Source organism: Coregonus clupeaformis, chromosome 40, assembly GCF_020615455.1.
Source record: "Coregonus clupeaformis isolate EN_2021a chromosome 40, ASM2061545v1, whole genome shotgun sequence".
Taxonomy (NCBI): Eukaryota; Metazoa; Chordata; class Actinopteri; order Salmoniformes; family Salmonidae; genus Coregonus; species Coregonus clupeaformis.
Window position 1 is genome coordinate 16,429,744 of NC_059231.1, and position 26,535 is coordinate 16,456,278.

Sequence of the window (26,535 nt, forward strand, 5' to 3'; positions counted from 1 at the left end):
CAACTCCTTTGTCTTGCTGATGTTGAGGGAGAGGTTGTTGTCCTGGCACCACAATGCCAGGTCTCTGACCTCCTCCCTATAGGCTGTCTCATCATTGTCGGTGATCAGGCCTACCACCGTTGTGTTGTCGGCAAACATAATGATGGTGTTGGAGTCGTGCGTGGCCACGATGTCGTGGGTGAACAGGGAGTACAAGAGGGGACTAAGCACGCACCCCTGAGGGGCCCCAGTGTTCAGGGTCAGCGTGGCAGATGTGTTGTCGACTGCCCTCACCACCTGGGGGCTTCCCGTCAGGAAGTCCAGGATCCAGTTGCAGAGGGAGGTGTTCAGTCCCAGGGTCCTTAGCTTAGTGGTGAGCTTGGAGGGCACTATGGTGTTGAATGCTGAGCTGTAGTCAATGAACAGCATTATCACGTAGGTGTTCCTTTTGTCCAAGTGGGAAAGGGCAGTGTGGAGTGCAATAGAGATTGCATCATCTCTGGATCTGGTGGGGCGGTATGTGATTTGGAGTGGGTCCAGGGTGTATGAGATGATGGTTTTGATGTGAGCCATGACCAGCCTTTCAAAGCATTCCATGGCTACAGATGTGAGCACTATGGGGCGATAGTTATTTAGACAGGTTACCTTGGCGTTCTTGGGCACAGAGACAATGGTGTTCTGCAAACTGGGTGAGGAGAGGTTGAAAATATCAGTGAAGACACTTGCCAGCTGGTCAGTGCATGCTCTGAGTACACGTCCTGGTAATCCGTCTGGCCCAGCGACCTTGTGAATGTTAACCTGTTTAAAGGTCTTACTCACATCGGCTGCGGAAAGTGTGATTACACAGTCTTGAACAGCTAGTGCTCTCACGCATGGTTCAGTGTTGCTTGCCTCGAAGTGAGCATAAAAGGCATTCAGCTCATCTGGTAGGCTCGCGTCACTGGGCAGCTCGTGGCTGGGGTTCCCTTTGTAATCTGTGATAGTTTGCAAACCCTGCCACATCCTCTGCACGTCACAGCTGATGTAGTAAGATTTGATCTTAGTCTTGTATTGACGCTTTGCCTGTTTGATGGTTCGTCGGAGGGCATAGCGGGATTTCTTATACGCATCCAGGTTAGTGTCCCGCTCCTTGAAAGCTTAAGCTCTAGCCTTTATCTCAGTGCAGATGTTGCCTGTAATACATGGCTTCTGGTTGGGATGTGTACACTGGACGTATGGTCACTGCGATGCACTTATTAATTAAACCGGTGACTGATGTAGTAAACTCCTCAATACCATCGGATGAGTCCTGGAACATATTCCACTGTGCTAGCGAAACAGTCCTGTAGCTTAGCATCTACTTCATCGGACCACTTCCGTATTGAGCACGTCACTGGTACTTCTTGTTTGAGTTTTTGCTTCTAAGCAGGAATAAGGATAATAGAGTTATGGTCAGATTTGCCAAATGGAGGGTGAGGAAGAGTTTTGTATGCGTCTGTGTGGATCTAGAGTTTTTTCGCCTCTAGTTGCACAGGTGACATACTGGTAAAACGGATTTCAGTTTTCCTCCATTAAAATCACCAGCCACTAGTAGCGTCGCCTCTGTGTGAGCATTTTCTTGTTTGATTATGGCCCTATACAGCTCGCTGAGTGCCGTCTTTGTGCCAGCATGGTTTTTTGGTGGTAATAGACAGCTACGAAAAATATAGATGAAAACTCACTCGTTAAATAGCATGGTCTACAGCTTCTCATGAGGTATTCTAACTCAGGCGAACAGAACCTTGAGACGTTCTTAATATTAGTGATTGCGCACCAGCTGTTGTTAACAAAGAGACACACACCACCCCCCTTGAGCTTATCCGACACTGCCGTTCTGTCCTGCCGATGCATGACTGTAAGTCGCTTTGGATAAAAGCGTCTACTAAATGGCATATTATTTATTATTATATAGAAAAACCAGCTAGAATCTTATCCATGTCCTTGTTCAGCCAAGTTTCCGAGGAACATAGGATATTACAGTTCTTCAGATCCCGTTGATAGGACAGTCTTGAACGGAGCTCGTCTAGTTTGTTCTCCAGTGATTGTGTATTCGCCAATAGAACAGAGGGTAGAGGTGGTTCATTTACTCGCCGCTGTAGTTTCATCAGGGTACCCACACGTCGGCCTCTATATAGCTGTCTCTTTCTCTTCCAAGTGTCAGGGATTAGGGCCTGGTCCGGGTTGAGCATTATGTCCTTCGCCGCTGACTCATTGAAGTAGAAATCTTCATTGAGTTTAGTGATCACTGTTCTAATGTCCAGGAGCTATTTTTGGTCATAGTAAACGATGGCAGAACCATTATGTACAAAAAAATTAAAATCAGCGCAAAAAAACACAAAATAGCAGAATTGGTCAGGAGCCCGCAAAGCGGCCACTATACATCCCAGCGACATTCTTTTCCTCGTGTTTTGCTGGAGGAAATAGATGGTACTATAAAATCTATGCAATTTCCATGACGTACTAAATAGAGAGTTGGTGAGGCTAGAGTTTATATGTGTATTAAACATGTTTCTTGCTCTGCTATTTGATGTTGGTCAATGGCATCCTTTTAACTTTGCTTCTAGTTTATCATTAATGTAATGGTCAAAGATCGTACACTACCATCAGACAAAATATTTTCTTAGGCAAACCGAGTTAGCTAGGAAGTTTTGGTTCTGGGTTCCGATTACTGAGAGAAAAGTCTCTATCCTACCTGTGTCTTTGCATGTGAACTTGGCCTTGGGGTCACACATCCTCTTGGTGCCCTCACAGGCCACCTCGTCACCACCGTCCTCGCAGTCTTTGTCCCCATCACACCTCCAGCGCTCTGGGATACACGTACCGTCTGCCGTACAGTGGAACTCATCCCCACTGCACTCTATCACAGGAGGCAACGCTGCAAGGGAAAAATAGATCAATAATTATACAACGGGTGGGTCTAATCCTGGATGCTGATTGGTTAAAGCCTCATTCCAACCTGTGTCTATTCTACAAGTTACCACCGGCTAAAGCTTTGACGTTGAAATGCCTAGTTACTCTGTTCAAGCTTACTGCGCAATCCACTGTCTCATCAGCCCAGCCAGGCAATTTATAAACTTGATCTCCACTATAAAAAGCATCTAGGCATTATATCCTATTTCTTTAAGACTAGCATTTGATTTTCAACAGCAGAGATTTGTATAAACTTTGCTGTCTGTCTCTCCGACATTTGCAACATTGTTTTGATATTGAAATTCGATCTCCAGCTGTCCCATAGTAACAAACATGTCGGGAGTCGGGATGAAACAGACAAGCAGGCAGCTTTTCTCAGCCAATCGAAATCATGAATCAGCATAAATTTTATGGATATATACAAAGAAATGTCAATAGAAAACAGGTCAAACTAAATGAAATGCACCCTCATTTGCTGTCTTTCCAGCTTCAGTTTGAAGTGATTGTGTTAGCTGTGTTGTTGGCTAGCTCCTCTTAACAACAGAGTCCTGACGAGAGAGCACATTTTCTATGCCAGGTGAAATCGTGCATCATTAGCTCATTGTTATGGATGTATCCAAATAAATGTCACTAGAAAACAGCTTAAACAAATGCAGCTACTTTGCTGTTGTTCTGGCTGCACTGTTTGACGTGACTGTAAGTTAGCCGTCGTTGACTAGCTAGCAAGCAAGGGATAAGAACGTTGCCAGCCAGTATTGCAATAAAACATTTAGAACGAACGACTGGGTTGCTTCCATAGATACAGAACAAAAAGACTGAACAAGTGGGTCGCATCTCTGGCAACCGAACCAATAGAATGAACGACCAGCCGGCTTGGGTAGCAAACCCTAGATTTGTGTCGGTAATATATTTTGTGGAAGGATTAAATAGTATGAATAAATTCATCAAAATAAATGTTTTTATGAAAATATGTCAATCATTATTTTAATATGTTGGTAACCCACTGTATAAAAGTGATAATGCCCTCAAAGCTCGTGTTTGGAGGATATACTGGCACGGTTTGCCAGCCCTCAACCTCGTCTCGGGCCTAACAACACCCGTGCCAATATATCCTCCAAACACCGGCCTCTCGGGCATTATCACTTAAACAGAATCCTTCTGTGAATGCGAAAATTGGTTCACAGTGGGCAAACTTTTGACAATATTGGGTTATGTATATTCTATTCTATGCTATTCCATTCAAAGCTATGGTTAAATTATATGTATGATTGATCGTTCAAATGTTATTTTTAATCATGCTAGGTAGTTACAAGACCAACTGTATTCAACGTAACCATTTCCACATTGCCAAGAAAAAAAGAAAAAATCTGAAATCAGAGATCATGTCACACCCTGGCTCTGGGACTCTATATGTTGAGCCAGGGTGTGTTCATTCTATGTGTTATATTTCTATGTTGGGAGTTCTAGTTTGTTTATTTCTATGTTGGCCTGAGTGACTCCCAATCAGAGGCAACGAGTGTCAGCTGTGGCTGGTTGTCTCTGATTGGGAGCCATATTTAAACTGTCTGTTTTTCCCTTTGTGTTTGTGGGTTCTTGTTCCAGTTGGTCTATGTTACCTAGGACGTTACGAGTCGTTTGTTGTTTTTGTTTACTGTCCGTGTTTATCGCTAATGATAAATAAACATGTTCGTTCATCACGCTGCGCCTTGGTCTACTTCCTACGACGATCGTGACAGATCAGAAGTATTTCCATAACAGTCAGGGCCTGCCGAGCCAGAGCTGTAACCCCAGGGGTGGACCACAACACAACAACACTACACTGTATTAGAGTAGAAAGGAAAAGTCTGGAGCTGGGGCTGGACATCAGGATACGGTTTGATGAATAGCTTCCTCATTCTAGTGACAAGGTAGTGAGCTGTGAGTATTTCAGCCGCCCGGGCTCGGCTCAGCTTTCTGAGGTAATTATAACCGATTAAAAGATTCAAATCTTGATGTTGTACTCTTGTGAACAGTAGATGCGATTAGATCAGCAGAGCGAGAGCTGAGAGAGGAGGATGAAGACTTAAGGACATTAGACCAGGCCAATTAATAGTTACTTTGAACTCATTATCTTTTATTTTTTCTTTCTACTGATTTAAATGCCAATTGAATTATTAATAGTTACGCTTATTGCTGCATGTGCAGTAATGATGAAGAGTAGTTAGCCCGCCTTGAAAGCATCTACCCACGATGTTGGGATAGTTAACATGATACTTAGTGCAAAGTTCATTAATTTGTCAAAATGAGGGATGACACTATCACTTATGAAGGTAAATTTGCATTATGAATACATGGTAGTAGTATGAGCAGCATATTTTTTTCTTAATTGTGGGCACATAATCTTGTAATTGCTAACAAAAAGTGCTATGATACAGGAATTACAAATAACAGCATGGTTTCTCTCACCAGCTTCAGACCCTCCACAGGTGGTGTTCTCGTCACTGAAGTCTCCACAGTCATTGTCCCCATCGCAGGCCCAGTGGTCTGGAATACATCTCCCACTGGAGCACTGGAACTGGGTGTTGGAGCAGGAGTGGACACAACTGACCTCATCACTACCATCTCCACAGTCATCATCTGGGGACACAGAGAAAAAATAGCAAGTGTGACTGACTAGGTTTGACTCCTTCATGTCATAAGAATGTGTTAGCATGCTGAGCTAAAGCCTATGCATTCGCTTGGGGAGGTCACAGAAGTCTTCACGTATCAGGCAATGTTACCGTACTCGTCACATCCCACTGGGCACAAACTGGTTGAATCAACGTTGTTTCAATTTTAATTTGTCAAAGTATTGAGACGTGGGAAATACATTGGATTTGAAAAAAAGTCATCAACGTGTTTTGAGGGTGAATGTTCAACCACAGGATTATGTCATCATGGTAACCAATTTTCAACATAGACAAACAATGTATAAAATATGTTGAATTTGGACCTTTCAACATTATATCTAATATCAGAAAAAAAAAAAGATAGGATGGGCAGCACCTCTTACTGGAGAGTTGATATATCTACAGTTATTCCGTTGGTCTCCTATCCAGGGTTTTAAACAAGTTCAGCCCTGCTTAGCTTTGATATTTCTCACTGACTATTACCATGTGCAATTGTGAGAATGATTATTGAGAGAGCTCCACTTAATAACAAAATAGATTCACTGTCGCGAAGTCATTCCAAAGGGTAGGTCTACCAGAGCAAATTAAATGTAACCATAATTTATAAGTAATCTATAATCATTTATACTATTTAGGCCTACAGTATATAGCATTTGTGAAGTCATCAACAGCTATTGTTTCAATTCAACCCAGGGTTCAACTGAAGTTGAAATGTTGGATTCATGTCTCCATCTCAACCAAAAGTTAAAGTTAAAGAATAGGAGTAAATCAAATCAAACTCTATGTAAAGTGCATTTAAAGTTTGATTTGATTTAGTCCTATTCTTTAACTTCAATTTTTGGTTGAGATGGATAAAAAAAATCCAACATCAATTATTAATTTGTAGACAAACTGGTTATTGAATTGTGTTTGGTTGTCAACACAACCAAGTATCAACATTTGTAGGAGATGTACTTATTTTGGCTTTAATTCCAGTTTGTCTACAAATTAATAATTGATATGTTGGATTCACATCACCATCTCAACCAAAAATCTAAGTTAAAAAATGGCAATAAATCAATAAGTAGCGGTGCGTAGGTAAAATCACTGGGGAAGCCAATCCATAAAAAAAAGCCATATTACAAACAGTTACATGACCTACAACATGGTCAAGCAAGGTAATGTTTCCGACATTTTCGGACTACTAAACAACTATTGATTTAGAACCACAGAGAGTTACCGCAAGTCGCAAAGAAAACAAGAGCTGCCTCCACTATTCCAGCACCATTTCAACTTCAACATTTCAACATCATCTAATCACCTATGCTTAGTCTAATACAGTGACAACTAAAAGATACCAAAAACGATTTAGTCCAATCAACGTAAGCTAAATATGATGTGACTGTCCATGGTACTGATTTCTGTGTGTGTGTAGTGTGTGCGTGCGTGCAAGTAGAAAGAACATGTCGACTCACCCTACTTGTAGAGAAACGCCAATGCCATTCTCCTCTTTCATGTTGCCTAAACGGTCTATGAGAGTATATGCTTTTAGTTTTTGTTGTCCTAGGCTACCTGGCTAAAATACTTGCTTGCTAGCCTAACTTCCCTTCATGGGTAACGATGCACCAGGCCAGCTAATTAACATTACTACATCTAGCTACATGTTGAACTTCCATCCTCTCAGGCCAGGCGCACAATGTTTGAATTTATGGTTGGATCAGAATTGCCGTTATAATCATTGGCCAGTATGGAGAAGTAAGTAAAAGCACAAGTCCAAATCCCTATCTCCATCCATGGCTAATTTAGGAAAGGGACTATTTTAGCTAGCTAGCTAGCAACCGGAGGACAACAACACAACGAGAAACAAGAATTACACTTTTTTTCTGTCAATAATGACATTTGGCTTATGATGTGATTGGTCTGAAGTCAAATCCAAACTGGCTTCCCCTGGATACTTTTTTTTGGTACGCCAGGACCATTCACAGCTTAGCTCAATGCTGTTTGGATATTATTTTATATATTTTTTATCAAGGGAGGCCAAATGCTCGCTGGCTTCCCTTGCATTCAATGCTACGGCAACAATGTCCTACTCTTTCTGACCCGACAGCATCAGATAGCCTAGATACGCTACAGATACTGAGACAGAGGGGCGCTGTTTAGTTCACTCGGATGCTTTCTCCGGTGAGATACATTCAGCCTCTTGCGAATTGAAGGAAATGTATGAAACACAGTGAGATGAAAGACAAATGATTGTGTATGTTTAAAAAATAATAATATTGGTCCATTTTTGGAGAATGCCTGGCTTCCCTTGGCAACCATAAATACACTCCACTGAAATCAAATCAAACTTTCGATGCACTTTAAATGAAGTTTGATTTGATGAAGTCCTATTCGTGTACTTAGATTTTTGGTTGAGATGGAGACGTGAATCCAACATATCAATGATTAATTTGTAGACACACTGGAATTAAAGCCAGAGCAAGTCAGTGGCACAGAATATATCTCCTGCAAATGTTGATATTTGGTTGCGTTGACAAGTTATCAAATTAATAAAATTAAGCCAGTGCCTCAGATGAAACTATCCAAGCATTAGATACAGTGCCTTCAGAAAGTATTCATACCCCTTGACCTATTCCACATTTTGTTGTATTACAGCCTGAATTCAAAATGGATTAAAAAAAAATGTATTACCCATCTACACACAATACCCCATGAAGACAAAGTGAAAACATGTTTTTAGAAATGTGTGCACATTTATTGAAAATGAAATACAGAAATATCTAATTTACATAAGTATTCACACGCCTGAGTCAATATATGTTAGAATCACCTTAGGCAGCGATTACACCTGGATTGTACAATATTTGCACATGATTACTTGTAAAATTCTTCAAGCTCTGTCAAATTGGTTGTTGATCATTGCTAGATAGCCATTTTCAAGTCTTGCCATAGATTTTCAAGCCGATTTAAGTCAAAACTATAACTTGGTAAGCAACCAGTGTACCGTATATTTGGCCTTCTGTTTTAGGTTATTGTCTTGCTGAAAGTTGAATTTGTCTTCCAGTTTCTGTTGGAAAGTAGATTGAACAAGGTTTTCCTCTAGGATTTGGCTGTGTTTAGCTCTATTCCGTTTATTTTTATCCTAAAAAACTACCTAGTCCTTCACAAACATACCCATAACATGATGCAGTCACCACCATGATTGAAAATATGAAGAGTGTTACTCAGTAATGTGTTGTGTTAGATTTGCCCCAAACATAACACTTTATATTCAGGACATAATGTTACTTTCTTTACCACATTATTTTATTGCAAACAGGATGTTTTGGAATATGTTTTATTCTGTACAGGTTCTCTTTTTTTTTGTTGTGTGTGTGTGTGTAAGCCAGTGACACAAAATTTCAATTTAATCCATTTTAAATTCAGGCTGTAACACAACAAAATGTGGAAAAAGTAAAGGGGTGTGAATAGGTTCTGAAGGCAACCAAACACAATTTAATATGACTATTGTAATGCAGTTATTAGCCTAAAGTTAAGGCTCTCTTACTGTAACTATACATGTCTTCTTATGTAATCATAGGAAGTGTGCATGTTCAAGATAGCATGCAAAGATTGCAGGTCACAGGCAAACTCCGCTCCATCATTCATTGAATCAGATGGCTCATTCATCAAAATCCAATGATATTGCCAACTACTTTCATGATATTTTCATTGGCAACATTAGAAAACTTAGGCATGATGTGCCAGCAACAAATGCTGACACTACACATCCAAGTATATCTGACCAAATTATGAAAGACAATAATTTTTATTTTGAATTCCGTAAAGTAAGTGTGGAAGAGGTGAAAATGTATTATTGTCGATCAACAATGACAAGCCACCGGGGTCTGACAACTTGGATGGAAAATTACTGAGGATAATAGCGGACGATATTGCCACTCCTATTTGCCATATCTTCAATTTAAGCCTACTAGAAAGTGTGTGCCCCCAGGCCTGGAGGGAAGCAAAAGTTATTCCCCTACCTAAGAATATTAAAGCCCCCTTAACTGGCTCAAATAGCCGACCAATCAGCCTGTTACCAACCCTTAGTAAACTTTTGGAAAAAATTGTGTTTGACCAGATAACATGCTATTTTACAGTAAACAAATTGACAACAAACTTTCAGCACGCGTATAGGGAAGGATATTCAACAGGCACAGCACTTACACAAATGACTGATGATTGGCTGAGAGAAATTCATGATAAAACGATTGTGGGGACTGTTTTGTTAGACTTCAGTGCGGCTTTTGACATTATCGATCATAGTTTGTTGCTGGAAAAACAGATGTGTTATGGCTTTACACCCCCAGCTATATTGTGGATAAAGAGTTACCTGTCTAACAGAACACAGAGGGTGTTCTTTAATGGAAGCCTCTCCAACAAAATCCAGGTAGAATCAGGACAAATCATTCACTAAACCCTAAACCTCAACTAAATCTTGTAATGAATAATGTGGAAATTGAGCAAGTTGAGGAGACTAAATTGCTTGGAGTAACCCTGGATTGTAAACTGTCATGGTCAAAACATATTGATACAACAGTCTGCCTATAATAAAGCTCTGCTCTGCATTCTTAACAGCACTATCAACAAGGCAGGTCCTACAGGCCCTAGTTTTGTCGCACCTGGACTACTGTTCAGTCGTGTGGTCAGGTGCCACAAAAAGCGACTTAGGAAAATTGCAATTGGCTCTGAACAGGGCAGCACGGCTGGCCCTTGGATGTACACAAAGAACTAACATTAATAATATGCATGTCAATATCTCCTGGCTCAGAGTGGAAGAGAGATTGACTTCATCACTGCTTTTTTTTTGTAAGAGGTGTTGACATGTTGAATGCACCGAGCTGTGAGCCAGTAGTTCAAACAGACCGCTCGGTGCATTCAACATCTCAACACCTCTTACAAAAAAAAGCAGTGATGAAGTCAATCTCCCATGCATACCCCACAAGACATGCCACCAGAGGTCTCTTCACAGTCCCCAAGTCAAGAACAGACTATGGGAGGCGCACAGTACTACATAGAGCCATGATCACATGGAACTATATTCCACATCAAGTAACTCATGCCAGCAGTAAAATTAGATTTAAAAAACAGATACAAATAAACCTTATGGAACAGCGGGGATTGTGAAGCAACACAAACATAGACACATGCATACAAACACACGATAACATACGCTGTGACGTCACGAGAGGCTACACAGCTTTCAGCGGGATTGTCGCTCAGATAACTTTTCCCCAGCCTTACTGTAGTCCACGTTGCAGCTAGTGGCCAACCCAGCAAAAAGTCCTTCCAAATGTCTCTCACGTATTTCCACAGGTGCATATATCCAAAGGTGAGTATTTCCCAAAGGTAAGTATCTCCAAATCCTTAGATTCCTCATGGAAGTGGACGTGCAGCACTCTTGTCCTCCAGAGAGCCCAGGTTGGAGACTGTGTCTCTTCCCTTCCCAAACCTTCAGCTCATCAGCTCCTCATTTGTTTCAGCTGCGTGGGAAGATTGGCCATAGAGGGGTGGAGTTCCCGACCATACCAGCAGATGGAGCCATAGCTGTCTGGGTTTGCAGCCACCTCAGGGGATGTAACGTCCCTCCAGGACACAGCCTCTCGTGACATCACACATCCCCCTCTCGGGACCGACGTCCTCGTCGGGGTAAAGGCAGCGAAGAAGGCATCACGCCGGGAGAGGGCGTCCGCATTGCCGTGGTGCTTGCCAGACTGCTCTCTCTTCAACTCCTCCAACTCTAGGACCAGGGACTCAGCCTCCTGTTGTCTCTCCTTGAGTTTCTTACTGAACGCATCAGCCTTGGTTTTAGCAGAGTTTAGCTTCTGTTGAGCAGCTTTCAGTTCCTTCTCTCTCTCTGCCTCCGCATTCTTCATCTTGTTCTCCAACACCTTGTACTTCTCCTCTGCCTTCTTCTGGACCTCCTTACTACTGCGCAGGGTCTCCTCACACTCCTCGATGGTCCTGCGCAGCCTCTCCAGCTCCTCCTGTTGCTTAGGGAAGGAGCTCTGTTGGAGTTTAGCCTGGAGGATATCTAACTCTTCTGTCTTCATGTCTAACTGTTGCTTTAACAAACGATACCTCTCAGCGGTCCCCTTCAGACCAGACAGTTCTTTGTCCAGATTCTGTAGCTCCGTCTCTGTGTCGGTCTGGGCACCTGCCATCCTTATCAGAGCCCGGGCGGGAGTGAGTAACTCGGAGGATTGCACCGGAGCCTTCCCAGGATGAGTCTTGCCTCTCCGTTTCCGAGGTACTCGGGTTATCCTCTCCTGAGACTCTCTCCAGAGTGGGTAAAAGGCTGGGCAGTCTCGTCCAATTAGGACAGGGACGGGTAGGGAATCAACCACCCCCGCCGTCGTGTGTATGGTTCCCCGTGTGCTGGTCATTGTAAGTTCAGTAATGGGGTATTCTCTGGTGTCCCCATGGACACAGGAAACTGGGAGGACTTTCCCCGGGGTCAGACACGTTGGGCCCACCAAATCCTTACGCACCAGGGTGGCCCGGCTACCAGAATCCAGTAAGGCCTCCACATCATGGTGATTCACAGTTACCGGGCAGGTGGGGGTCGATCTGGGCCGCCATCTACGACTCCCAAGAGCGAGGCAAAACGGTGTGTGGGTGCTGAGCTGGAGGACTCCGCAGTGGGCATAGGTTCCTCGGCTGGTTTCCCACACTGCCAGGAGATATGTCCCATCTCCCCACACCGGTAACACTGTCGAGTGTCCCCCTCCTGGTGTACTCTTCTTGGACCCGCCTGGTTTCTGGCTCCCCTGGAGCCGGGATAAGTCCTGACGTGGCTGGGTTCGAGACCTTGGGGGTCCTTTGGACGGGTTCTTCCCATTTGTGGTGGGGCCGCACTCCTGGGGTCTTTTTCGGGAAGCATTCAGCATCTCCGCTGTGGCCTGGTACTTTTCCACAGCTTCCACGGTCAGATCAGCCGTGGTCAAGGCCTGTTGACTGATGAACCGTTTTGCCTCATAAGGCAGGGCGCGTAGGTAACGATCCACCACAACGGCCTCCACCACCGCCGCTGCTGTATTCCTCTGCGGATCCAGCCATTTCCTTGCGATTCGGACAAGTTCATGCATCTGCGCCCGAGGAGGTTGGTCTGGTTGGAAGGTCCAGCTGTGAAAGCGCTGGGCCATACCAAACGTTGTGAGTCCATATCTGCTGAGGATCTCAGCCTTCAGGGCATCATAGTCAGTAACCTGGTCAGGGCCCAGGTCCCGGACAGCATTCAGCGATTCCCCGGTTAGAAAGGGGGCTAACAGACCAACCCACTGTTGCTTGGGCCAGGCTTCCCTAGTGGCCGTGGCCTCAAATGCATGCAGGTATGCCTCAATGTCATCGGTAGCTCCCATCTTAGATATAAAGTCACTTGCCTTTATTGGGCGGGTATTTTGGACCACCCTCTGTCTCTGCAACTGCAATTCCTCTGCCTTCAGAAGGTTGGCTTTCTTTTGCTCCTCCAAGAGAGCCACGTTTGCTTGCATCTGGGCTTGCTGGCCAGCAACAAGGGCTTTCAATATGTCCTCCATTTCAGTCGGCGGGGAGCCTACGGCCAACTTGGAAAACTGGGTGATCAAACCTTCGGTATCCTCCTCTGACATGCACTATTAACGCTTGAGCGTGCCCGTATTCTCCACCATCTGTGACGTCACGAGAGGCTACACAGCTTTCAGCGGGATTGTCGCTCAGATAACTTTTCCCCAGCCTTACTGTAGTCCACGTTGCAGCTAGTGGCCAACCCAGCAAAAAGTCCTTCCAAATGTCTCTCACGTATTTCCACAGGTGCATATATCCAAAAGTGAGTATTTCCCAAAGGTAAGTATCTCCAAATCCTTAGATTCCTCATGGAAGTGGACGTGCAGCACTCTTGTCCTCCAGAGAGCCCAGGTTGGAGACTGTGTCTCTTCCCTTCCCAAACCTTCAGCTCATCAGCTCCTCATTTGTTTCAGCTGCGTGGGAAGATTGGCCATAGAGGGGTGGAGTTCCCGACCATACCAGCAGATGGAGCCATAGCTGTCTGGGTTTGCAGCCACCTCAGGGGGATGTAACGTCCCTCCAGGACACAGCCTCTCGTGACATCACAACGCACACATTTTGTGTTATAGATATGTGGTAGTAGAGTAGAGGCCTGAGGGCAGACACTTACTATGTTGTGAAATCTGTTATGAATGTATTTAAAATGTATAACTGCCTTCATTTTGCTGGACCCCTTGGCAGCAGCTAATGGGGGTCCATAATAAATACAAATACAAATACAATTGCTAAAATAATCTGTGCAGAATCTCGAACAGCATTGATCAGTTGCACTATGTACTTCTACTGTAATCTCAACTGCAATCCAGGACATTTGGTTGTGCTATTAGATGAAGCACAGATAACACATAAAGTTGTTGTATGAATATCAAATACATATATCTGATATTGTATTCCCATTTTAACTTTTTGTGCTCTCAAATGCTTGACAGCGCGCCAGTGATAACACATTTAGATGACAACTAAAACAATCGGACATTGTTTTTCCATTGGAATTTGGTTGTGCTTTTAGATGGTTGAAAGCATAGTGATAACACATTGAGAATTCAACAAACTTCTGGCTGTCTTTTTGATTGGGTGAATAAAGGATGAAATCTCATTGATCAACGTCTCAACCAAATATTACCCAAATATCCATGTTGAAAGTACGTGGTGCGCCCAGTGGGATGAGTGTGGTTCTCCGAACCACTTTCGTTATATAAGGAGATTGTGGTTGATTTCAAGGTTGTGGGTTATACAAGGTGCATGTGAAATGTGAAATGTACAGTAGCTCAGTGTTTTTCAACTCCTGTCCTCAAGTATTCTGACCTCAAAGTTGTTTATTTTTGTTGAAGCCCTGTACAATCATACCAGATTCTCAAAGATGGTCATTGAGGAAACACTGCTGTAGGTTTTCAGTAGGAAAGTACCTGAATCACAATGCCACTTGACACTGATGCATCTCCCATTGGAACAGCTGAACTGGGTGAGGGGTTCACAGGTCGGCAATGCTGTAGACATAAAAGCAAAGAGACAGTCAACTACAGTTATTTAAAGCCCAAACCCATATGGCCACATTTATTCCGAAAATACATTAGGTCTAAAACTCCTTACAAACACTCCATTCCAACTCATTTCTCAACAGTATATCTTGCTTTGTGTGTAGTCATAGCACACCCTTAAGACAAGCCCTGTACTAACCCCTATTATATGTGTGTTGCAGGTTGAAATAAATTCCCAAGCAAGTTAAAAAGAGCTACCTCAACACAACACTGAATGTTATGCTAAACACATTGAAATTCATGGAAATATGGCTAACAAATATTCTAATACTGGAAGTGTTGCATGCAAGTGTGGCTGTTGTAAATGGCACCCTTAATTTGCATGCACCTTTTAGAAAGGTCATTATGTGTACTGTATTTGTTAGAAAATAAACTATCCTGCTTGTTTTCAGGTAGAAAATCTAGGATTCTAAGAAATGCTTCAAATCACATTCAAACTGATCAAAACTCATAATTAAGTCTGATCAATGAGATCTGCAAAAAATACGGATTCAGGCTTTAAGACAAAAACATGAAATACCAAATTGAATTGGAGACAGAGACAAACATGATACGTCCCCAGATGTTTGCCTTTGGTTAATCCAAAATAATGTAGAGAAAGAATCGCTGCTTTGATTGATGACAGAGAGCAGCAGTGGCAGAACAACAACAAACAGTTTTCCCATTGGGAGTTAAGCACCTAAACACACCAGCTAGTGCTGCTTTGACAGACAGTGACTCTGCTAGATGCCTGCTCAAAACCATTTAACACCTCTGTAATTAACCAATATCTGCTCCTTACTTCTTCCAGTGTGGTCAAAGAGACACCACTGCTCAATTTCTCTAACTGCTGCTGATGGTACTGGTGGCTAAATATTCCACCCACTAATAGTGTCAACGTGAATCTGGGCATATGGATGTGGACAACACCTAAACACTTGTGATCTGCATTTGTATTTCCATCACATGTAAAACACTTTCTGAGATATTTCCATTGGAGGCCAGGAGCGTTATTGACTTTGGTTTGAACTCAGAGACTGCATTTTAATTGATTATTTGGAATCCCTACTGCTACAGACACCTAGGGCATTAGCTAGGACATAGTGAATGTTTGTCACACACGTCTTCTAGATTTTAGTTAACTTCGACAGCGACCGTCTGGTTGAGATTTAACACTCATTAAAAATAAATATTAACATGCATAAATAATGTCTAGTTAGTTTCTCAGTCTAGTCGATGGAGGGGAGGTTCTGGGTTCAACATACAGGGTGACAACTACCATACTTCTAGCAAACAAAATTCAAATGAGCATCCATCTCAAATGGCAGCGGCACCACGACGTGTGGAGCTTCAGGTGTTTAAAACCCACCATCGCTGCAGTGGAGCAAATTGAGCTGCCAGAGACTCTGTGGGAAATCCTACAGAGCAGTAATGCCTGAGGAACCTCAAACAACAGTATTGGAGAGAATTTGTTTTGCAGCACAGCTTGATTATGATTGAATGAAGCCGAGCACAAACTTTAATTACAGCTTACACCCTGGCTGTTTGTGACTGTGTACTGAAGTAGCTTAGTAGGCACACAAAAGAGAGTCGGAGACGATACAACACTATGCAGTGCCTGGCACTGATCATCAGAGACTGCTATGTGCCATCCTTACCACATACAGTGAAGGGATGGGAGGTTGAACGTTACGGAAAAATGTAGATTTCCACCTAAATAGACATACCCAAGAGTAATTCATTTTCATGAGATGCCCATAAACAATATCTAGAAATGCTGCATAGTTCTAGAAAGGACTGAAACTCACCTTTCTGGTAAAAAGAGTTATACATTGCTGAGGTGTACTCACACTTGAGGATATAAGCTCAAATATATAGTACAAATATTATGAAAATATGAAAATATAAACAAAAGTTGGGGAATAGGGCTTGAAATGACTGAAATGCATCCTAAATATAGTAACAATAACATTATCAATGGCTTACTGTGCGATTTCATCTTTCTTATAACTGTAAATAAATATGATCATACACTGCAAAGATTTTTGAGCACATTCTTACCACAATTCTGTGAATAATTTATCATCTTGATATACACTATATATAAAAATGTATGTGGACCCCCCTTCAAATTGGTGGATTCAGCTATTTAAGCCACACCCTTTGCTGACAGGTGTATAAAATTGAGCACACAGCCATGCAATCTCCATAGACAAACATTGGCAGTAGAATAGCCCATACTGAAGAGCTCAGTGACATTCAACATGACACTGTCATAGGATGCAATGTAGTGTATTAAGTGACAGTAGAAATGTGGCCCCATTTCATATAACTGACGATAGAGCATTTTCTGCCAAGCCTCCTCTGAGCGATGCAGAGACACCATTCGAATGTTCGCAGACACGTTAGAACTTCAGTTTTACGCACAAAGTGATTGCATCCCTCTGTGACCAACAGAAATTGGTTGTGTTTCAATTATACAAAGTTATTTAGTATTTTTTCATGTTGAGAACTCTAAATCTCGCTGAGAATATCAGAGCGAGATGAGACCACGATTGTTGAAATTGCTAGACTGTCCCCTTTCATATGCCATCTCCCAGGCTGGGCTCCATCGATCTGTGGGAGAGCAAATCGATTCGCTGTCTGGATAGGCCAGGAAATGTTACACGTCACTCTCTATGCAAATGTGGGTTGTGAAGTGACGTTCACAGAGCGCTTTGTACACCAAAATGTCAGTCGGAGCCGGTCCAGAACCTCTCAAAGTCTCCTTAATAGGGGACTTAACATCAAAGAGGTTAAAGATGTTCCCCCCCCTCTTTTGCACTTTTTGAGTAATACTATTTCTACCTCACATCACTAAATACAGAATTTATGGCCAGGAAAGTTCCCTCTGAACGAGTCACAAAAGTATAGTTGCGAGATTTGAACAGAGTCCCATACAGAAATAAAGTCTAACATATGAAAACTAAATAAACTGTTAGGTCATTAAAATGACATGTACTAAAACTTAGTTTGATATCCGTCTTGATAGATCCTGTAATTCTGCAATAATAAAAAATGATGCTATGTCTTATTTGGCAGCAACTTTCTAATTGTAAGTTAGAACAGTGAGTTAGTGAATGCTGAGCTCCTGGCCCAGAGGACTCACGGCTATTCAATAATTTAACTGCTAAAACTCACTTCTTACATGAATGAAGTAAGCGAGAGAAACAAGAGAGACAAGAAAGTATTCAAGGACCTAGTAAATTAAGAAATGTCTCTAAGGGACCTTCTTGTCAAAAAATTAGATTTAGGGGAAACAGCATGAAAACAGTGTGTCAGATGCCAAGGACATGTTATAATATCTCAATTCTTATTTCACAGCACTACTGGTCAACCAATAATAAGCACACTGGTACACTCATGGACCCCTTCACAACCAATACTATGCCAACTCAAAGCTAACCCAATAGTCTGCTCAGTAATGGTATTCAAAAACCTGTGTTTGATCAAGTGGATATTTCTTTGTTCAAGTGGATTTTGGATTTTAGTTCCCAAAAACTAGGAGCTAAGACCAAACATTATATCTCCAGTAAGAACGAGGAAAGCACTAAGCTATACTTTGAGAGAAATATAGGCAACCGGCTGCTGTGCACTAGACAATAACACACATCAAGAGTTCAAATAGCCAAGATAGCATTCAGTTGTCTCACCAGGAGGTTATATTTTTTGCAATGTTTTTAAGGCTTCTCTGGTGTAGTTAGGTCACTACAGGCCGAGCTGTCTTTTCCACTGAACCATTTCCTTTGAGCTACAGCTCACAGCGGTATGTCCTTTTGGTTGTGGATGTGGTCAATAGAATCTTCAGAACTGTCAGTGTCATCATAAAAGTGGCCACATCTTCTTCTTTGAAAGCCTCTCTTGCCATTTATAAACCCTGCACTTTCCTTTACACTGTGGCTTCCCAGAGAGAGTGTGTGGTCTATTGTGTTAACAGGTCTACAAGGTCCTTTCAGTATGAATACTCTTTTAGGGCCGAAACCTAACTTGAGATGCTCACTCACTTAACGATCATTTAAATCATGCATCGATGTCAATGGGGGAAGATGTGTAAAACAAAATACACGTTTCTCGACTGGTTTCAGTGCCATAGAATGCAGATTCAGAGTCTGACTCACCACAGGAGGATGTCTCATCGGACATGTCCCCGCAGTCGTCGTCCCGGTCGCAGCGCCAGGACTGGGGGATACAGCGTCCGTTCCGACAGGAGAACTGGATGGGCTGACAGGCCTGGGCTGAGAAAGAGAGAGAAAGAGAGAGAGAAAGAGACATGGAAGACAGAAGAGCATTTGTAATTCAATCACATGGGTATCAAGTCAAAGCTAGACGTGTTCAGCCCCCTAATGATCATTCAATCATATGGCATGTCAATGTCAGGCCTGTGGAGCTTAAATTGATCTCTCCATCACAGATATATCACATATATCAAGTCTGGTGGAAACGAGCGGAGCCCTTACACGAACCTGTCAGTCACATGTACTCTATATCCATGACAGAGACAGACATGCAAGGACAGCAGCACCAGCATACGAGGTGGTTGGTGCTGTGTAACATGCATGTCTATCTGATTACAAGGCAACATTAAGCACCCCCACTGATATCCATTGATTGATCCTGGAAGGCTAAGATCTGTTATTGTGAAAAACAAACACTTCTGCAGGGTCAGACATAAGTGATTCTGACACTAACTCAATAGCAGATAAAGTTACCTCTTGAGAGTGCTAAACTTATTTGATTCTGAGCATTCACATGAGATTGATCACACTGCTGCTGGCCTGTTTAGTGCCATAAGACACAACTAGGAATGTTGCTATTTGATGCTTTGAAGTGCTGAAACCTATCTGCCAATGAAGAGTTTTTAAGGGGGTAGAGGTTCGTTTTTTTTTTTACCATACACAGTCCAACTGCATAACTGAAATGTACCACATCAATATATTTACATAGCTCAGAAAACGCCAGGTAGATCTACTACATAACACAATTGCTAGACTGCAGATCTGAGAATCAGTTACCTGAACATGTGGTGTTGGACTCATCCTCATTGTTCCCACAGTCATTGGTTCCATCACACAGCCATCTCTTAGGGATGCAGCGATTGTTGAGGCACTTGAACTGGTCTATGGGACAACTGTGGTTCACTGAAACAGATAGACAGAGACACTCATATTACCAAAGCAAGGTTTTTTGTTTTAAAAATGTCCTAGTTGAACGTATTTGTGGAATGGAATTTGCCTTCTAAAGGATTTACAAATCTGACATTTACAGAGTCCAACCTTGACCTCACAAAAATCAGAGGTACAGTACAAACCACAGAGAATGACAGACAGCAATGCGAAGCAGGAATTTGGGTCAGAGAATGTCTCAAACCTTGTTATACACTATTAGAAAAAAAGATGCTATCTAAAATCTAAAAGGGTTATTCGGCTGTCCCCATAGGAGAACCCTTTGAAAAACCATGCTGACATTCCAGGAGAGCAGATAATAGATTTAGCAATTCTGATAATTCTGGCAGAAGATTACATTATAGGATTTTTCATAGTGAGAAATGAGTCAGCACCCAAGCGTCTAACATGGTGTTTATCTTATCGATCAACTCAACAGCAAATTCTCTTCTGAGGCGAATAGATGAGGGGAAGAAAAGTGGGGAAGGGGGCCATATTCACCATCTTTGAATCATATCAATGACATTTAGCGAGATAAAAGTTGATAGCAAGAAAATATAATTGTGTGCAATGTTGCATGCTAAGTGATGTGTGTGTGTGTTTGTGTGTGTGTGTGTGTGGGGGGGGGCAGATAAATACACACAGCAACTAGGGGTCTCCTCGTCACTCCCATCCAGACAGTCATCATCCCCGTCGCACTTCCATGACGCACGGATACAGCGATGGTTACGACACTGAAACTCATCGCTCTTACAGAGCTGTGGCTCCACCACCCCAGATGACACTTAATTAACAGACATAACAGAGAAATAACATTAATAACAGAGAAACAGACATGAGACAAATTAAACCACAGTGGAATGAAGTCCATTGAAAAGTAAAGCATACTTTACACTGAAATCACACAAAAATATTGGTGAGGGAAAACAATGTTAATTTCTTAGTTTGTCAACAGTGCAATGTACTGCTCTGGCTGATTCACTGCATGGTTTTACAGTACCTGAGCAGGTGACATTGTTCTTCTCCAGGAGCTGGTTGTCAGCGCAGGCACACACTCTGCCCCCTGGGATAGCGAGGCAGAGAGTACCGCATCCCCCATAATTCACTCTGCATGCATTATCACCTGGAAATACAGAGCAGGATACAGAGTAGGAAAAAAATAATACCACTGTTTACCTCAAATCATATTCTTCTAAAGCATTATTATTGTATTTTGACGTGTCTCTATTGTTATTCTGTCTGTCGTCATCTCTCTATGAACAACTGTGCAGAGGTCAATGTGAACTGTGAAGAAACGCACATAAAAATATCTCCATAACACAAAAGCCATTTCCTGTTTGAGAAGCATGTGCCAGGAAGGTGACACATAATCTACACTACATGACCAAAGGTATGTGGAAATCTGCTCATCGAACATCTTATTCCAAAATCATGGGCATTAATATGGAGTTGGTCCCCCCTTTGCTGCTATAACATCCTCCACTCTTCTGGGAAGGCTTTCCACTAGATGTTGGAACATTGCTGCGTGGACTTGCTTCCATTCAGCTACAAGAGCATTAGTGAGGTCGGGCACTTATGTTAGGCAATTAGGCTCGCAGTCGGCGTTCAAATTAATCCCAAAGGTGTTCGATGGGGTTGAGGTCAGGACTCTGTGCAGGCCTGTCAAGTTCTTCCACACCGATCTCAACAAACCATTTCTGTATGGACCTCGCTTTGTGCACGGGGGCATTGTCATGCTGAAACAGGAAAGGGCCTTCCAAAAACTGTTGCCACAAAGTTGGAAGCACAGAATCATCTAGAATGTCAGTAGCATTAAAGATTTCCCTTCACTGGAACGAAGGGGCCTAGCCCAAACCATGAAAAACAGCCACAGACCATTATTCCTCCTCCCCCTAACTTTACAGTTGGCACTATCTATTCAGGCAGGTAGCGTTCTCCTGGCATCCGCCAAAACCAGATTTGTCCGTCGGACTGCCAGATGGTGAAGCGTGATTCATCACTCCAGAGAACGCGCTTCCACTGCTCCAGAGTCCAATGGCAGCGAACTTTACACCACTCCAGTCGACGCTTGGCATTGCGCATAGTGATCTTAGGCTTGTGTACGGCTGCTTGGCCATGGAAACCCATTCCATGAAGCTCCCGACAAAATCATTGCTTACAGAGGCAGTTTGCAACCGAGGACAGACGATTTTGACGCGCTACGCACTTCAGCACTCGGCGTTCCCGTTCTGTGCGCTTGTATGGCCTACCACGTTGTGGCTGAGCCGTTGTTGCTCCTAGACGTTTCCACTTAGCACTTAAAGTTGACTGGGGCAGCTCTAGCAGGTCAGAAATTTGACAAACTTGTTGGAAAGGTGGCATCCTATGACGGTGCCACGTTGAAAGTCACTTAGCGCTTTAGTAAGGCCATTCTACTGCAAATGTTTGTCTATGGAGATTGCATGGCTGTGTGCTTGATTTTATACACCTGTCAGCAACAGGTGTGGCTGAAATAGCCGAATCCACTAATTTGAAGGGGTGTCCACATACTTTTGTATATTTAGTGTATAACCACATGTCAAACAAATTATTGGGGACATTGTGGAGATGAGCCATTTGACAGTTGTATCCTTTCAGGGGAACAGTTTGTCTTTTAGGACAACACAAACCGTTCTCAAGGGAGAGAGAACAAAAAAACAGAATTTGTGTGAAGAAACTGTCACTTATAAAGTTGAGGCATGGAGAACATTGTTTGTTTGGTTTAGTGTCAAGTCCAAAGGCAGTGCCTGAGCCAATGAGATAAAGGCTTCTGTTTTGTGAGAGCCAATCAGTAAAACTCAGAGGACAGCAGAGACAATTAATCTCTTTGGTGACATGAGCTTTGGAGGAATGGCCAGTGAAAATATTTTTTACCCATGCTGAGAATTAGAATTCATATACAGCCAGCCGTTTTCTCCCTCTCACTCTTTCTCTGCATCACATGTTTGGCATACCACAGTCCTACATCACTCTAACGAACTGTATTATTTTGATGTAAAACGATAGAAATGATTACACAAATGAAAAGCCCTTAAGCAGTGAATCGTCTCAAAATGCCCCTTATCTTGATCCATTGATTGCCCAGCAGATGATTAGTGTTGGTACTTCTCTCTGTTTCTGAGAGGAGATGACCCTAATCACGCCTCCCCCTGCTCCACACACACATTAGTCTAAACTCTAAACAGTTATTCACCACCAGGATAACAAGGGTTCTACCTGCTGAGAGGCCCTACAGTTCTGCACCATCAACAAAGCGCATCATGCATCTCTCTCTGATGTTATCTATTCATCTACCCACAACAGGAATCTATCATCATCCACCACACAGACAGCAGGGAGCACTATGTTGAGTCACTCTTTTATTTCCATAGATTGGAATTCAAAGTAAAATTGCTGCCACTGTCAATTTATCCAACAACTTACCCATGCCATGAAATATAATTCCCACGATGGAGTATGTTGTTTTCATTATACTAACAGCTATATAAGATACCATTGTAGATAGATTGTAAAAAAAAATTTGAAGTTTGCATATATAAGCATCAGGGCTAACCATAACATTCTGTGAAGGCAAGCTTTAGTAATGGTGGGGGAGGTTTTGTGCTAAGTTGTAGGAACAGCTATATAAGATTCCATAGACTGCATTCTCCGAAGGTAAGCTTTAGTGATGGGGGATGGGAAAGTAAAAGCAGTCAGACAGACCTTGCTGACTCTGAGCATCGTACACATGCAGGCCAAACAGGGGAGGCCTCTCACTCCTCAGCAGAGTAACGTCCCCAGAGGTTAGATCCAGCTGGAAGACAGAAGCGTTCATGTACTCTGTCCAGAAGATGGAGTTCCGGTAGTGAGAAATCCCAAACGGATGGTTCAGCTGTTTGCCATTGTACACAACCTGCATGAGTAATCAGATACACCAGTTATCAAAGAAAGAACACAACCTGCACACCAGTACTCAAAGACCTCAGAGAGCAGAGGGAAGACAAACCACTTAAATGGCAGAGATAACTATGACAATTTTAGTTGAAGACTACAATGGTGATATCCCAGTGGGAAAAGCTGGTTGAAATTACATCATTATCTGGCTATAATCATGTAATTTCAATGAGTTTTGCTCGCTAGAATACAGCTTCACTCACTTGTCTGCCAGTGCCGTTGAGGTAGATCTTCTCAATGTGATCATGGTTGGCATCACACCAGTACATGGTGCTGGTCCCATGGTCTAAGGTAAGGCCGTTGGGCCACAGCATATTAGATGTGACAAATATTTGTCTGTTAGATCCATCCATCCACGCTTTTTCTATCCTTCCTATGCTGTCGTTCACCTCATCCTCCTCCCAGTCCGTCCAGTACATCCAACTGAAATTCACAAACATAATACATTCCTTACAATTGAGTCTACGGGGGGGGAAGCCCTAATGGACCATATTAATTGGGGATAAAATCTGTTTTTACCATCAAACATGTAAAATTCAACACACACAATATAAACATTGATTCAAACCTACCCAATTCAACATACACCATATACAGTCATCCACAAGTCCATCTACTAGCCCCTCACATCAGAAACCAGGTCCTGGTCTGCATCAATAGCTTTTCAGGGGTTCACTCAGGTATTCCCAATGGACTGATATTTGAAAAGTGATTAGGTAAACGATTTTACATGATCTAGTCTCTAGTGACCAATAACCATGTTTAAGGGATTTGTATCCTCTGAGCGTTGCTGGCGGGGCTGCACACCCTTTTCTGTCTCATCTATGATGGAGTTGCCCGCTACACATGCGGTACATAAAACAGAATGTGATTGAGGGTGAATCAAGCACTGTCTTTCTCTGCATGTCATCTTCATGACCCATTGAATAATTCAACACACACACCGAAGCCTTCACTGCTTGGCTAAATCAAATATCCAAAGCAAAAGGATATGTGTGTTTGTGTGTGTGGGGTGTGTATGTGTGTGTGTGTGTGTGTGTGTGTGTGTGTGTGTGTGTGTGTGTGTGTGTGTGTGTGTGTGTGTGTGTGTGTGTGTGTGTGTGTGTGTGTGTGTGTGTGTGTGTGTGTGTGTGTGTGTGTGTGAGAAAAAGAGAGCGAGAGTGCATGCGTGCAAGAGAGTGTATGTGCGAGAGAGAGAGAGACTGATAGGGAAAGAACATTTAAAATAAAGAAAAATAAGTGATTGAGACAGTATGTCAGCAAAGTGAATCCCTATCATGTTAACACAGACTGGAGGTGACATGCAGAGAGGGAAATATAGCTGGGGTGAACAGAACAGGATCTTAAAAAACAGCCATTTCACCTGACGAGACCCATCCTGCAGGGCACATAAAGATTTCTGGTTCTGCTGATGTATCGGCCAATGCTCACTGACGACCCCAAACAACATTTTAATAAAGATGTGCCAACTGTCAATGGGAAGGTCAGTGGTTAAAGAGATTATTCCTCCGTTATGATAACAAAGAAAATAAATTAAACCCCCTGACAATGTGGGAGGAATCAGGTTAGTGCAATACTGTACTAGCTATTTCTGGGAAGGAATCAGTATGTCAAAGACACATAAATAGAATAATTCCATCTCCATGGTCAGTGACAGCATGGTTTAGTAGTTCTGTATGGCCGTCCAAACAGAGACAGACCTCCCATGCGTACCCAAAGAGCTGACAATAGCCAACTCTTTCCAGGAATTACCTGTTCTTCACTACTTGCTAGGAAATGCCATTGCTTTGAGTTCAGAAAGGGGCTAGAAGGATTGTGTGCTTTATATGTTTCTCTACTGTAACACCCAGAGAATACAATAATATCCCTCACCCTTTTACTGGGTGTTTGTTTGTTTCTTTATAACCAACATCACATAGGATTAGAGAGCTGTGCATATTCTCTTTTTGTGTGTACATTTCAATCCCTGAATAGATACAGTATGTGCACATATCAGTGCATTAGTAACACATACTCTAGGTATTGTATGACTTGGCCTTGTCTTCAGTGAGCTCACCTGTTGAGGGGGTCCAATACGATGGCTCGGGGGTGAGACATGTCCCCCTCCAGAAGAGTCTTCCTGGTTTGAGAGGCCCTCTCCAGTCTGGCCACACTAATAGTTTTCCTGTATCCATCATTGGTCCAGTAGAGGTTATTACCAATCCAGTCCACAGAGATCCCTTCAACGTTGTCCAGGTCTACAAGGTGATGGAACACCAATGTTAGTGCTATCTCCCCCTTACTTGCATTTCTTGTTTTTCTTCAATATAAATGGATCATTTAGAAAGTATATTAACTGATGCAGAAAGGGCGTTATTGTCATTACAATAACTGGTACTAGTCACAAAGATCTATAATGCAAAAATCCATTAAAGAGTTCCTGCGATCAAGGATACATTAATAAGGATGTTGCATAGAAATATAACACAAAATAAACCCACCATCTTTGAGTATCGTTTCCCGGCTGTTCCCATCTATTTTCTGCCGGCCAATGAGGAAACTGGTGGTGTCAGCGAAGTAGATGTGTTCTGACTCTGCGTGGTAGTCAATGGCTCTGGGGTTGACCAGGTCCTCAATCGGTACCATGTGCTCATCACTGGACTTCACGTTCATGTCCAGGCCTCGGATGACCCCTGGCCGACCCTTACCATAGAACAGGAACAGGTCGTTCTTGGGTTCTAGAACACAGAAACAGAAAAGGGATCATTA

At 42.7% G+C, this 26,535-nt stretch overlaps 1 protein-coding gene across 1 annotated transcript in view; it reads right to left on the reverse strand.

Moving 5' to 3' along the window:
* LOC121554930 (low-density lipoprotein receptor-related protein 1B-like) overlaps window positions 1–26,535 on the reverse strand; it is a 331,365-nt gene that overhangs the window by 275,604 nt on the left and 29,226 nt on the right. Inside the window, exons 5-15 of the mRNA XM_041868634.2 lie at window positions 26,268–26,504; window positions 25,844–26,024; window positions 23,991–24,210; window positions 23,557–23,746; window positions 20,837–20,959; window positions 20,480–20,620; window positions 19,687–19,812; window positions 18,793–18,909; window positions 14,525–14,605; window positions 5,353–5,523; window positions 2,690–2,872 (exon numbers count right to left, since the gene is read on the reverse strand). Coding sequence (XP_041724568.2) covers window positions 2,690–2,872; window positions 5,353–5,523; window positions 14,525–14,605; window positions 18,793–18,909; window positions 19,687–19,812; window positions 20,480–20,620; window positions 20,837–20,959; window positions 23,557–23,746; window positions 23,991–24,210; window positions 25,844–26,024; window positions 26,268–26,504 — 1,770 coding nt within the window. The remainder of the gene's footprint in view (window positions 1–2,689; window positions 2,873–5,352; window positions 5,524–14,524; window positions 14,606–18,792; window positions 18,910–19,686; window positions 19,813–20,479; window positions 20,621–20,836; window positions 20,960–23,556; window positions 23,747–23,990; window positions 24,211–25,843; window positions 26,025–26,267; window positions 26,505–26,535) is intronic.